Below are 15775 nucleotides of genomic sequence, written 5' to 3'. Positions count from 1 at the left end.
CTTGTCCACGACAATCTCATCCAATCACAACAAGATCCTTGTAGGTCTGTAGCGATACCGTACAAAAAGATATTGAGCTGTTTGTGATAAAAAAAATAACACAATTTTTGGGGTTCTGTACCCAAAGGGTAAAAACGGAACCTTATTTTCTGTCCGTCTGTTCCTCTATCTGTCTGTCTGTTTGTCCGTCTCCAGGCTGTATCTCAAGAACTATTATAGCTAGAGTTCTAACATTTCCACAGGTAAGTATTTCTGTTGCCGCTGTAACAAAAAATACTGAATATAAAAATATTTAATTAATATTATTTAAGGGTGCCTTCCATACAAAAACACGTTTTTTGGCCTATTTTTGCTCTAAAACGGTACGGAATCGTTTATATGCGAGCCAGACCCGCACTTGGCCGATTTCTATCGATAAGATGAGCCAACTTAATTAAAGTTTAAAAACCTTTTTACAGCTTTAGCTTAATTAAGTCGAGTCCACGGAAAAGCTCACCAGTGCAGCTTGGGACTTGAATAATTGAAAGCTCCGAGGCGTGAGGAAGCTCAAATGTAATCGTATGGATAGAATATGCTAATGATATAGACAAGAAGTTTGATTGGAGGCGCTCGCTGGTTCGATCCCTATTGGTAACTAATCACATCACACCATCACTAAATTATTATTAAGGGGGCGACTAAATCAAAATATATGATTTTATAATTCATTTTTATACTTGATAATAAGCTACGAATAGATTTTTCTTTTTACATAGCTATTACATTATATTTGCGAGGGTCTGTGTGAGAGCGAAAACACAATAAAATTTTGTCGATACCTACAAAAAAATTACAAAGATGCACCAAAATAGGAATATTTCGTTTCTTTTCAAAACGGCGCATTCAACTGATTCAATATTTTACATAGATAATATTAAATTCTATTACTGAGGGACTTTACTAGCGGATTTTTTAAATGTTGTATATTTATCGAGTTATTTAGAAAAAACCCACTTGGCGCTGATACGGCGTCGTTCTTTTACAACTGGCATATAAGTATATTATATACATATATTATGAAAGACTGGCGTAAGTGTAAGGGAAGAACACCGTCAACTTTTTGCTTTATTAGCCCTCTTAAGGCGAAAGTTTGATGATAAGGGTATGTTTGCATAATATGCATGTTGGTTACTTCTAGTAGAAGTACCTACGATGAGCTTTAGTATGATAATTTTTCCGACCCAAATATCGACCAATAGAATTGCACCATTCGACGTCACGTGGTACAACCTACATGGTATTATACTGATTATTTTTTGAAAATTTTCTCTGGTAGTTGCTATATATAAAAAACAAATTCTAATTCTATTGGCCGACATTTGGGACGGAAAAATAATCCTCCGAATACCACACGAGCTTCAAAATTATCTGGCATTTCCCTCAAGGTTCCCTGCAAACAAATAAAGTCGTCAAGTTTTTCAGGTTAAAAAATCACGAGCGCGAAGCGCGAGTGATTTTTCCTCTCATTTGTTTGCAACGAACCTATCGGGAAATACCCGATAATTTTGAAGCTCTTGTGGTATTATAAGTGAAAGTTTAGGCTCTCGACTTAAACGCTACCCAAAATACTATCCCATAAGTGTTCCCTTATTATGACAGAGCTGCAAGCCAGGGTTAGTAATATAAAATATAATAATGCCCCATAACGGTTTCAGTTACAGTAGCTGATTTTTAGAGTTCCGTACCCAAAGGGTAAAAACGGGACCCTATTGCTAAGTCTTCGTTGTCTGTCCGTCTGTCTGTCTGTCTGTCTCCAGGCTGTAACTCAAGAACGGTAATAGCTAGAGAGTTGAAATTTTCACAGATTATGTATTTTATTTTATTTTTATTTTCCTATATTGGGGTCTCCAAACAGTCTTACATGAATATTAGTAAAGTATGCAATTATAATATTTACTAAATGTAAAACCAACAGCGGTGACCACAGATGAATAATTTAGTATAGGAAAAATAGAGATTAAGGAAGTAGAGAGTAAATTATATATATTATAATTAATTTAAGGGTATATGTATATCTATCAAATACTAAAATCAAAATAAAATTCAAATTTCCCATACAAAAAATACAAATTTTGGCCTAATTTTGCTCTATAATGATACGGAAACCTTCGTGCGCGAGTCCGACTCGCACTTGGCTGATTTTATTTTTAATGACACAAGTTACAGCTGGCTTATACTCCTGTATCCTGTTAATATGTGCTAAAAGAGTCACAACTATCGGTAATACAAGGTGTAACAAAACCAGGTGATAATACTTTAGGCCCTAAAGTTCTCCTATATTATGTATAGAGTTCACTGTGAAAATAGCAGCACTGAAAGAGTAACATTTTTTTTACTTTTGTATGGGAAAATTCATTAATAATTTATGAAAAATTTATTGCTCTGTCAATAATTCATGAAGCTACTAGGGCGCTTGCCTATATAAATCACAAAAAAATAATTGCTCTGTCAGCGCTGCTACTTTAAAAGTTAATTATACATAAGGCACACATACTCGTCATCCTTAAGTATTATCACTTAGCTTTGTTACACCTTCTATAATCTTATATCTTTAAACGAACAATTCTTATATATACAATATATTATAATATATTATGTATATAATTGGAATCTCGGAATCGGCTCAACAATTTTCCAAATTTAGTATAATATAGCAAGGAATCATTTTCAGAAAATGTCATTTTATTCGTGTTTTATCGAATACCGAGCAAAGCTCGGTCAAATAGCTAGTTTTTTTTTTTAGTGAAATAAGGGAGCAAACGAGCAAACGGGTCATCTGATGGAAAGCAACTTCCGTCGCCCATGGACACTCGCAGCATCAGAAGAGCTGCAGGTGCGTTGCCTGCCTTTTTAAGAGGGAATAGGGTAATAGGGGAGAGTAGGGATGGGAAGGGAATAGGGGAGGGTAGGGAAGGGAATAGGGTAGGGGATTGGGCCTCCGGTAAACTCACTCACTCGGCGAAACACAGCGCAAGCGCTGTTTCACGTCGGTCAAATAGCTAGTGTTAATAAATAATACTAGCTATTTGACCGAGCTTTGCTTTATTCGATCGGAAATTCGTTTATTATCATTGTATATATTTATACAATAATAATAAACGAATTTCCGATCGAATAAAGTTGCGGGCAACTAGTTATGTTATACGAATATAATAATTGGGGAATATCTAACACGTCCGAACTTCCGAACGCTGGCTGGCGGCCAAAATACAAGTTACTAGTTACTACAATGGAATCGTATCGGTTAGCTTGTAACTTGTGTATCGTGTAACTGAATATCGATGCTATAATTATTATACCTCTAGTCACGCCTCCGTGGTCCAGTGGTTAAGAGCGTGGCTCTTGACTGGGAGGTCGTGGGTTCGATTCCCGCGTTGGAAACATGCTATTTCCAACTTTGGTTAGGACAGTACACAGCTACAGGGTAGTTCCCGAACCGGTGGTAGGCAACGTAGTTTCTTCGTCTGACTTTCAAAAAGTGTATCATGATACCCATTTTGATTAAAAAGATATTTTATTTTATTATTTTATTTATTTATACAATGCAGGCTGATCACCTGATTGTCTGACAAGTAAGATGATCCATGCGTCGGATGGGCATGTAAAAAGTCGGACCTGCGCCTGATCTCTCGCCAGTCGTGTCGGTCTTCCGTCCCAGGGAGTATGAGAGTAAAGGAATAGAGAGTGCTCTTATGTACTGCGCACACTCTTGGGCACTATAAAATTACTCCTGCGTAGCTGGCCTGGTTTCAATGAAACCGGCCACCGTCACCGAAACCGGTGTGGGGGTATTATTACATCTAGTTTCATCTTGTTATACAGTTTCCTTGTAGTCTGAAGCTACTTTAGTTTATCTTGTATCAAACTAACGACAGACGCGCTTTGGGCCAAACTTAAGAGGATTCCACACCGCCCTTTTTTCCATACAAACGTTGTCCCCTGTTTCCTCCCTGGATAATGCTAGTAGAGTTATAATTTTTTTCCTGAATATCTACGGCCACTAATACAATGTCCCTATGTTTCCTTTTTTTTCATAATTTAATTATTAAATAAGATATGAACGTTCAAAAACCCAAAAAAATGGCCAGATTTTCCACTGTGTTCAAACGTCCAGAAAACAGATTTGGCTAGATTATACAAAAAAAAGCAAAACATAGGAACACAGCTCAAGCCTTTTTTTAATCTTTAATGAAAAAAGTACTTAAATCGGTTAAGTTTTGGAGAAGGAATCAGGGGACAACGAATCGTTGATTTTCTGGATTTTCTGCAGTTGTCTCTATCGCGTTCTGCGGTATAGGCTTGAGGTAAGGGAGACAGCTATAGATATTACACGTACTTTTTTTTCATTTCTCTAGCCCCTGTTGTATCCTCTTAAAAGTCACTGTATGATAATAACATAAAGTTAATATACCTAGCGGAATAGAGAAACAAAGGCCTGAGCAAGAGAGATGTCACTATCAGTAACACGCGTGGTAAAAAGAGACGTGTGATACATGACAGCAGCACTCTTTTTTTGACGTCCAGTCGGCACGCCAGACGTTGACAATTTAGTCTCATAGAAATCATGTTCAATCATGCTTGTGTAAGTGTATACGTACACATATTTTTCACACAGATGAAACCAATTTCGGTTTTGTTTGACAGCTCGAGATTGTTGCTCTATTCCACTACGTATATTAATTTTATGGATAATAAAGACAACAATAAATATACGTAAATAAAAATGACGTTTATAACGAGGGAGAGCCATGCTTCGGCACGAATGGGCTGGATCGACCGGAGAAATACCACGGGCTTACAGAAAACCGGCGTGAAATAGCGCTTGCGCTGTGTTTCGCCGAGTGAGTGAGTTTACCGGAGGCCCAATCCCCTAGCCTTTTCCCTTCCCTACCCTCCCCTATTCCCTTTTCTACCCTCCCCTACTACCCTATTCTATCTTAAAAGGCCGGCAACGCACCTGCAGCTCTTCTGATGGATGAATGTCCATGGGCGACGGAAGTTGCTTTCCTTCAGGTGACCCGTTTGCTCGTTTGCCCCCTTATTTCATTTAAAAAAATGATTTTTGTCTAGTTAGGCTCGTTAAACGACTGAACCGATTTGGCTAATTTTGGTTAAATGAAATATTTGTGGAAGTACAGGGAAAGATTAAGAAAAAAGTGATATGAAGTTCACCGGGTCATCTACCTTATGATAGTTGGAAAGTAAATTGCTAGTCTAACTAAGAATGTAGATGTAACATACGGTTGTCGATGAGCGCCGTCCTATATAATAGCTAGAGCGCAGTTTAAACTTTGAACAAGAAAAAATATATAAATTATCATTTTAATGTGGTCTTAAAAGTGAAAAGATATGAACATTTTTTTTATATTTTTTATGATTAAATATAAACTTTTTTTAAGTACTATATATTTTCATGTTTAATAACGTAGCTTGGCAATACTTCATGACTATTACTAACGATTTCTATAGCTATAATATCTTCGCATGTTGCTCTTTCCTTATTCATAAAAAGGCTATTCGCATTTTGTCCACATAAAATATACAAACAACGATAAGAACGATATATGCACGATATTAGTCAGCAGGGGGATCACCGTTTAAGGGAGGTTTTTCCTCATACATAACAACTTGGTCCACCCATGCAGTAAAGTATAACAAGTTTATGAAAAATACAATATTATTATCTTTCTGCTAAAAAAGTTGATTCTGTCTTTCTACGTAGTCAGCTATAAAATATCATCGAAATCGTTCTATACTCCACTCGGGCTAACTTGTCGCTAGCGGTCACTTGACTCCCTGTCAAAAACTTGTCATTTTCCATATAAAACCACGATTACAATATCTGACACTTCATTGTCAATCGCGGTTTATATGGAAAATGACAAGTATTTGACAGGGTGTCAATGACCGCTAGCGACAAGTTAGCCCGAGTGGAGTATAGTAGATTTGAAGCGTATTCGATGAAAACTAAATAGCATATTTTGAAGGCTGCCTTCTGCGACATTGGCACCCAGTGACCGTTGAGTATATTTGTCTATGTTCGATTGTAATTGCTAAAAATATCTTCTAGCGTGGTGAGAATCACAATTATTAACCATGGTCCAGCGTGGAAAATATTATTTCCTCTAAAATATCGGATGTCATTTGACAATATTGAGAAGAATATAATTAGTCGTTACTGTCTAGTATTTTGCTTTTATCAGCTCTATTTCGTCAATAATACTTACTTAATTTGTAACTTTCAATAATTAACTGATACTTTTGCAATTCTATCACAGTTGACCCTTTCTCTAAACCACTAACAATCCATCCTTCCATATATAATCAAAGACTTCAATACTTATGTCTTAAACTCTTTATTATTCCATGTTACGTACAAAATGCTCTTAATATTCCATAATCATGCATTTAAGACTTTAATGTTTCTTGAAGATTGATTTTAGCCTGCCATCTTTTCCGTACGTCAACGGCATCTACCTTCATTTTCCCCGACCGGATGTATTCTATACAATTGTATCACTAGAATCAATCTCCCGGAAATCAAAACATCTACCATTACATTTACCATTTTCTACGACATTTTCATCACGAAATATTTATTGATACCGAGATAATTAAATATATTATTAAGGTTTAACGTAAATTATTATATAAACTAAACATAAAGCTTACACATACTAATATTATAATGCGAAAGTGTGTCTCTCTGTCTGTCTGTTACTTCTTCACGCCGAAAACGCTGAACCGATATTGACGAAATTTGGTATGAAGACACTTTGAGTCCCGGGAAAGGACATAGGATACTTTTTATCCCGGAAAAATGTACGGTTCCCGCGCGATAAAAGAACATTTTTTGCGAGAAACTGTACGGTTTTCGTGAAAACGCAGGCGGAGCCGCGCTGTCCGCGGAACGTATTATAGAATTTGCAAAGGTACGTACCTAATAATATTATCTTTGAACTTATATCTTAATTTCATATTCATAAAGAAAGTTATTGGAACATGCGAAAAGCGCTTAAAAGCAATTGCTAAGTAAAAGTGACTTCAAAAGGTAAACGCGGAGTAACGAACAAATTCCAATATCACAAACGTTTTCTTTGCCAAAAACAAAATGGTTTTTGGCAAAGAAAACTTTGAATTATATGAAAAAGTATGCAGACTATTTTTGGATTAGTTTATTGACCCAAAATTGGAAAATAAAACAGGATTTTATAAGAAAAAGGGCATTATAAAAGTTTCATGTGGTAGGTACGCGTTTGATATTAGACGAAATAAAGGTTATTAGTTTCCATCGAATAGGCTTTTAAACTACCGCGGGGCTAAAATGGTCGCTTTGAAGAATCATATTATGAATCATGTTATGATTCATTCTTTTAAAATCACAAAATGCAAGTCTGCTTGCAATTCATATTTAGTAATTCGTACTAATTTGAGATATTTTGTCAGTGTGACAGTTTTGACAAATCATTTGCTGAATTGCTTGAGAGGAATTGCTAAATATGTCCATTTTAGCCCCGCTGGACTGATTGTAATTAAATTTGATACATTATATTAAGTGTAGAGCCTGAAAAGAACAAAGGTACTTTTTATTGCGGAACAATTTACGGATTCCAGGGAAAATCTTATATATAAAATTCTCGTGTCACAATGTTCGTTCCCGTACTCCTCCGAAACGTCTTGACCGATTCTCATGAAATTTTGTGACCATATTGAGTAGCTCTGAGAATCGGCCAACATCTATTTTTCATACCCCTAAGTAATAACTAATAAGGGTTGTTCACATTATTAAAAATTATTTATATGGCAAAACAACGTTTGCCGGGTCAGCTAGTATAGTGTATAGTCAATCTATGAGGCGTCAAAGCGTGTTAGCTGCGATAACCGAGCACAAATGCTTTTGAAACCCTGTCACAGAACATTTTACTCCCGAGAAAAGATTACATAGACATCTATTGAATTTCATTTATGCATTGACTACGACTGCTATGTTTGTTAGCTTTATAGGAAACGTTCAGGAAGTGCATGTGCATGTGCATGTCAAGTAAAGAATAGAATACAAATTTCGAATTGGTGATAGTTCGCACTTCGCACCACCTTCGTTGCGCACGTGCCCTATATCAAAAAAAGAAAAAGTAAAAAAAAATCACAGTTTTTCTAAATATTCGATCATATCTATATATATAAAAATGGATTTTCAAATGTGTTAGTCGCGCTAAAACTCGAAAACGGCTGGACGGATTGCGCTGATTTTAGTCTTAAAATATTCGTAGAAGTCCAGGGAAGGTTTTAAAGTGACACGAAGTTCACCGGGACAGCTAGTTGCTATATAAAAATTTATGTACTTAAAAAATATACGGAAATAAATAATCAGGAAAAAAGAAAATAATTTCAAACGTGTTCTCGTGAGATGATCAAATATTTTATTTCTATATGCTCGGAATCAAAAATGTAAATATACGGATCGGCAAAGTTTTAATAAAATCATTCCTAGCCTTCAAAAATTACGTGTTTCAAAAATGTAGACTACGCAATTTCATATCTCTAGTCTTGCAAGTTAAAAAATTCATCTATAGCTTCACATTAAAACACTGTTTATGGACGCTTGCACATTTTTTTCACAAATATCAGCGATTTTCAGGTACCATTTTAAAGAATTAGGAGCCACACTGCGAATATATTTTGGTTTCAAATTAAATATAATATTATATTCATTTCCACAGTCACACCATAACATTTTTATAGCCGCATACAAAATTTTAACATAAATACGTTTGAACCATCAGAATAATCGCAAATGATTAACAAAATGGGGTCTGATTAGGAACCAGTATCCGCTCATACCAACATGCTGCAGCATAAGTCACGGTAGCCACGAAGGTTCCCTGATACAAGACCCGCAGGCCCTTTACCTAACCCCCCATGAACCCCCCATAAGCTAGCCGATACTCTCAACATTTTAGCTGAATACACTGAACTAAGGAAAATAAATATACAAAAAAATTGTTGCTTATTTAGTCCCCTGTACGAAGTGCTAAATATTTTATTTAAAAATAAATAACATTTAAATTTATAAGAAAAATAAGAAACGCTGTGCAAGGCTCGCTGATATGAATGTTATTTTAATGTCCTTAACGTCGATATTCGTACTGACAGACATAGGCCTGCTAATTTTTATGTCAAAACTTTCATTAAATTAAAGTTTAATAAATCTTGTCTAAGGTTTAACTAAAATTCAACATCCAGTAACTATCGGTAAAATCGTTTGTCGGGCTTAGCTGGGAAATCAATTTAGGAAGTTGAATGTCACCTGCCCAATATCTTTAGCGCGGGCGACTCGAACAATTTATGAGCTGGCCCGCTGGCCGCCTGCCAAACTTCATATTGATTGCGGACACAGAATCTCTCTATGAACTTGGATATGTGTGTCAATTATTTACATCGAGCCTGACATGCGGCCACACCTAAGCATAATGTTGGGCGAAGCAATTTGAGCGTTAAATATCAGCATGTGTAAAGGGATAGTTCGTTGCAGCTTGCTTGCTTATCGAGGTCATTAAAGAAGACGAAATCTCTTCAAATCGTTTATTATTCACGGTGTATGCTTCCTTCGGCCTAGTTGCCAAGGAAAGTATTCGAATAACTTCCAATGACGTACGATAAAGTCCACTCCCCTCTCCCCGATCAGGATCGACGGTGCGTTGGTGTTCCCCCGAACGATGACGGGCATTATGGACGAATCGATCACTCGTAATCCCTTGATGCCGTAGACTCTAAGTTTATTGTCGACTACCGCCTTCTTATCCCACGCGGGACCCATCTTGCATGATCCCACCGGATGATACGTCGTGGCTGTATACGATTTCGCGGCGCAGATGAAATATTCATCAGAACCCCACTCGTAACACTTGCAGGCTGGCAGGGGATCCCGAACGAAATACGCGCCGAACGATTTAAAAGCTTCCGTGTCTTCTAGAGTCAAAAGGAACCTCACCCCTCGTAGAATCGTCAAAACGTCCTCCGGATCGTCAAAATAGTTGGCATAGATCTTTGGAGGATCACGGGAGTTTGTCGAGTTTAAATGAAGGTAGCCTCTGCTTTTGGGAACTAAATTCATCACCCGAGGCATTAGACCGTTATAGAAGCTAGTTGGTAAAAATGCCAATTTCTCAAAAAGGACTGGTTCACGCAAATATTCTTCCCTGAACGTGACGTGATCGATTTGAAACTGTATGTCTGGAGCTATAAGTTGTGGTTCAGTTTTGATGAACGCTATAGAGCTGACCGCTCCGTTCGCAGAAATGGGACCACTTTTTATTGCTTGCTCCTTGTATTCCCGAACCTCCTGGAGCATGTCAATGTTTTTCACCAAAGTAGACGTATCGTTCGGTAGCGCTATGATAATTCCGTTAAAAGTGACGTGATCTTGTAAGTTTTCGCCGACTGCTAATTCCTTTATGACAGTTATGTTCAGACTTTTTAAGTGGTCTCTGGGACCGATGCCAGATAACATTAGCAATTTCGGAGAATCGATAGCTCCGGCGCTGAGGATGACTTCTTTCGTAGCGAAAGCGCTATATATCACTTCTTCGTGCTCGTACATTACACCTACGGCTCGGTTATTTTCAATGATTATTTTATTTACCACGGAGTTAGTTCTGACTACCAAATTTTTTCTCTTGTACCGTATCGGATGGATGAAAGCGGAATTGGTTGAAACTCTTTCGCCACCCTTGGAGAAGGCTTGCGCCTGCAATGTTCCTACTTGCTCAGCGGCGTTATAGTCATTAAATGGGAGTCCTCGTTCGTGGAATGCGTCTGTCATCATGATGGAAGGTTCATCGACGTAGGGATATCGGGATACGTACTGTTCTCCGTCAACTCCATGATACCTCCTGTTCAGACCTTCTTCGTTCAGATTCCTTTCGGACTTTTTGAAAAATGGCAGTACCTGTAATTGTATGAAGTATTTTTTATAGATAAGTTTCCATTCTCATTAGAATAAAAAAAATGAAATGAATGTTTATCAATTATGGCCTTACTTCTTCGAAGCTCCACCCCGTATTTCCAAGTTCGGCCCATAAATCGTAATCGACTCTATTTCCTCGAATGTATGCCATTGAGTTAATGCTACTGCAGCCACCCATAACTTTCCCTCTGAAAATATGAATTTTACGATTACTTACTTTACTATTGTCATAAAAACAATGCGAGTCACAAACTTCACAATATAAGTCATTATGAATTAAATTTTCTGATATTATAATATTCTGTAAATGAATTTGACCATAATAATTATTATTAAATATCATTTTTATGTTCTTTACACATTTGAAGATACTTATTTCAGTATCCAATCTCAAACACATATTATACTCAGAAAACTTCCTAACAGTAATGTGAATATAGTGAGTACATAAAATTAACTTGAGCTGTGCTAAGGCACTTAAGCCTGGAGTTACCCACATAAATTCCTGTTTCAACGTAGGCGAGCAATAAAACATGTATTTTAATTATACGCAAAGTAAATTATGAAGCACTATAAACTGTTTCATTTTCTTCAGCTAGCTAATTTTAAACCGACTAAAAAAGAGAGAGGTTTCATATTAGGCTGTAGTTTTTAATTAACTTACTTAGGCCAGTCGCACCTTCCACCTGGACGGGCGAGGCAGCTCTTCCCATTGGGCTCCGTAGTATACTGCCAGTCTATGTTGGAGCCGAGGAGAGCTGATGACAGACTTGGAACTAAAGTTACCTCTGGCTGTTCAGGACCTGCTTCCAGAAGAAGTACCTGCCATAAATTAAATCAATGATACCAGTGTTGCTAGAAACGTAATAAAAAAATTGTTTATGAATATTAATCAATAAGATATGAAATCACACTTATAATAATATATTAAATATAAATATTAAACATAAATCACGCTTATAATATTAAAGGGATTATGTTTGTGAGAGTGTCTATGCTTGTTTCTGCTCTACGCAAAGACTCCGAAACGAATTTTTATAAAATTTGGTATAATAGTAGTAAGGCTTTTGATAACACAAAGGTTACGTTTCATCCCAAAAAGAAAACTATAGTCTTACCTTGGACTGCCTTACTTAAAAAAAGTAATTAAGTAAAAGTAATTTTCTAATTATTGCAATCACTTGAAAAACACACATAACGCCGTGAAAAACAATTTTATTTCTTACTTTCCATTTAGGGTTCTCGCTCAGCCTGCTCGCCACCACACAGCCGGCAGCACCTGCACCCACAACAATGAAATCAAACAGATCATCCCCGTCGTCCTTATTTTCTTCCCTCTCGATGGAACTGCCAAATAGTTGTACCAGCAGATTCAGGTAGACGAAGCCGAATTGCGAGCAGGCGGTTATATTAGAATTCGCTGGACATGTTTCAGTTAGATTAATGGGCTCCCAGATGTCCATTATACACACGTCTACTGCCAGTGTGAAATTAAATCGATCTATTTTAGGGAAATTTGGATTGATAGATCAATTAATGTCAGGCATAATGGCGAAAGCTATTATCTCAGGCTATTAATTTAAATTGTTTATTAGGCTATTAATAATATTTTCTGCACGCTCATTGTTAACAAAATCCGACCAAAAACATGCTATATATATATATATATATATATATATATATATATATATACATAGGTAGATGTTATGATGTAGGCATTCGCTAAGAAAGGATTTTGATAAATTCCAACCCCAAGGGGTTCAAATAGGGGATGAAAGTTTGTATATAATAATACTTCTTAACGCGAGCGAAGCTGCGGGCAAAAGCTCGTGTATTATATTGTTAATTTATTAATAAAAGCCATTTTGTATCAAAATACTAACATACTATTAAAAATATAAAAATATTATTTTTATTCTAGCAAAACTGTTTTCAAGAAATGATCCTCAATTTATGAAAACTTAATGAAGCGAAATGTTTGTGAATAGGTCATAAAAGGATTCCTACGTGACTCTCAGCTATGTGTGCCATAAAGCTGTAAAATTGATATTTTATTTATTAAAAGTCTACTGGAATTTGGATATTATACAGCGTAATAAAAAAGGAACGCTATACTAGGTAAATTAAAAAATAGTATAAAGTCAAATGATTATTATTATAATTTAAAGCTAAATTATAATTAAATGCTAGAATGTTGAAAGATATGCAGTTTTGAAATCAGTTCATCCAAAGCGTTTCCAATATTTAATCACGAAATCGACTCCTCGTTCGCCGATCATTATGGTAGGAGCGTTAGTGTTCCCACGTGGTGCAACAGGCATGATCGATGCATCAATCACCCTCAGACCACGTATACCGTACACTTTAAGATGGTTATCCACTACGGCTTTTTTATCCTCCTGAGGACCCATTTTACATGTACCTACAGGGTGATAAGTTGATGACGTATACGATTTTGCTAAACAGATAATATAGTCATCTGTACCCCATTCGTAATCTTTACAAGCAGGCAACGGTTCTCGGACGAAATATGCGCCATTAGATTTAAAAGCCCGCGTATCTTCTAGAGATAATAGAAACTTTACTCCCCTCAAAAGTGGCAAAAAATCGGCTTCGATATCAAAATAATTAGCATATATCTTAGGATGTCCATAGGGGTTATAGGGGTCTAGATGAATCCATCCTCTACTAAGCGGTAGTAAATTTTCGGTCCGAGGAAGTACACCATCGTAATGTGACGACGGGAGAATTGCTAGACTTTCGTATGCTATAGGTTCTCGTATAAATTCTCTCCATTGCGTGACATGGTTGACTTGATATTCTACGTCTGGAGCAGTGAGATTGGCTTCGGATTTGAGAAATGCTATAGAGTTTACCGGACCGTTACCAGAAAGTGGGTTGTTTTTTACTTCCATGTCATGATATTCTTGAACATTATTCAAAATTTCATCATTATTCACCGATGTTGCCGTTTTGTTTGGCAATGCTATGATGATTCCGTTGAAGGTGACATGGTCGTGCAAGTTTTCACCGACGGCTAAGTCTTTGATAACAGGGATATTAAGAGCCTCCAAGTGACTTTTTGGACCGATGCCAGAAAGCATTAACAATTTTGGGGAATTTATAGCTCCAGCGCAGATAATAACTTCTTTTTTTACTCGAACATTAAATGTCTTATTTTCACATTCTTTAACCACGACGCCGACCGCTCTTTTATTTTTTATAATAATTTTAGTAACTTCCGAGTTGGGTTTTATAGTAAGATTTTTTCTTTTGTAGCGAATCGGGTGTATGAATGCAGAATAAGTGGAAACCCTCTCTCCGTTTTTAGAGAATGCTTGAGCCTGCATACTGCCTTCCTGCTCGGCTCCGTTGTAATCAACTAAAGGTAAGCCTTTTTCATTAAAAGCCTCTGTAATCATTTTGGACGGCCCGTCGATATATGGATATTGTGATACCGGTTGTTCCCCATCAAATCCATGGTAATCCTTATCCACAATATTTGGATTAAGATTCTTTTCAGACTTCTTAAAAAATGGCAGTACCTGAAAATCACAATTATTATTGTAAGTGTATTTTAAACTAAAAATTTTAAACTTCCAATATATTTACTTCATCATAGCTCCATCCTGGATTGCCAAGCTTAAACCATCCATCGTAATCCTCTCTGTTACCCCGAATATAAGACATAGAATTTATGCTGCTGGAGCCTCCCATAAGTTTTCCTCTATAAAATACAAAGTACACTTTTAAAAATAGTTATGATCTGTAATTATTATTACTTAATACGTCATGTGCCTACCTATATTATACTGTGTCGAATTTTATGTTACGGCCATTAATTTTTTTCACGATCGGTTTTCTTAGTGTTAATTATTTTTAATATAAATTATTACTTGCCTCGGCCAACCACACCGACCTTCCTCGCGAGCTAGGCAGCTTTTACCGTTGGGCTCAGTTTTATATTGCCAGTCGATATCTGAGTGAAGAAGCACTGTAGACAGACCGGGAGGTGATGTAACCTCTGGCTGTTCAGGTCCAGCTTCTATAAGGAGCACCTGTAATTTACATTCTACTTATTTATATATTTAAATTTCGACGTCCTTAATATTAACATTTCTTTTTCCTAACTTCGTTTAAAACCATCAGAACTATTTACTTGAAATTGCAAAATCATGGATCGTATTTGTTTTTAAAATACTTTCATGATTGTAATAAAGTTTTATAAAAATTTTTCGATTATTCGACTATGTATCTTTCAATAATTGATATGATGATTATATTATATTACAGTATACATACAGTCCACTTAGGATTAGCTGATAAGCGATTAGCAACAACACATCCGGCTGCTCCAGCGCCGACCACTATGAAGTCATATTCTTTCTTATCAACACTATACTCTTCATCTTTTATACCATCCAGTGGACCGCTGTACAACTTGATCAGTAGGTTGAGGTACATGAATCCAAACTGTGAGCAGACGCTGATGTTGGTGTCCGCTGGACATGTTGTCGTCAGGTTCAGGGGCTCCCAAATCATAGCCTATAAAATCATCTTTCTTAACTACCATACCAGTTAATTTTAGTGCTTCTTGTAATTTAGTTTTGCCGCTAATAATATCTGCAAATTATTTTTCTGGATTATTTATTGTGCCATAACAGAAATGATTTCAATATTAGAGATTTTGTATTAGTATTATGTGTTCAATACTCGCTTGAATGATTATGAATCCAATATTAACGCCTTATTATTAACATTCCATTGACT

General features: G+C 36.4%; 1 protein-coding gene and 1 pseudogene across 1 annotated transcript; both read right to left on the bottom strand.

Moving 5' to 3' along the window:
- Nucleotides 1-9628: 9628 nt before the first annotated feature.
- LOC121733351 (glucose dehydrogenase [FAD, quinone]-like) lies at nt 9629-13036 on the bottom strand. The gene is made up of 5 exons (XM_042123565.1): nt 13018-13036; nt 12232-12479; nt 11670-11827; nt 11079-11193; nt 9629-10987 (listed from the first exon to the last, which is right to left on the bottom strand). Exons 1-5 carry the CDS (start codon nt 13034-13036, stop codon nt 9629-9631), a joined length of 1899 nt encoding a protein of 632 aa, XP_041979499.1.
- A 180-nt stretch (nt 13037-13216) lies between these two features.
- LOC121733190 lies at nt 13217-15562 on the bottom strand (annotated as a pseudogene).
- Nucleotides 15563-15775: the final 213 nt, after the last annotated feature.

This window comes from Aricia agestis, chromosome 13 (genome assembly GCF_905147365.1).
Source record: "Aricia agestis chromosome 13, ilAriAges1.1, whole genome shotgun sequence".
Taxonomy (NCBI): Eukaryota; Metazoa; Arthropoda; class Insecta; order Lepidoptera; family Lycaenidae; genus Aricia; species Aricia agestis.
Note: the sequence above shows the minus strand (reverse complement) of the source record. Positions and strands in the feature narration are given on the sequence as shown.

Coding starts and splice junctions, on each gene's coding strand:
- LOC121733351 (XM_042123565.1), bottom strand. Junction 11,828..12,231: donor GCGAGAACCCTAAATGGAAA/GTAAGAAATAAA, acceptor AATTTATGGCAG/GTACTTCTTCTGGAAGCAGG. Junction 11,194..11,669: donor GGAAGGTGCGACTGGCCTAA/GTAAGTTAATTA, acceptor TCATATTTTCAG/AGGGAAAGTTATGGGTGGCT.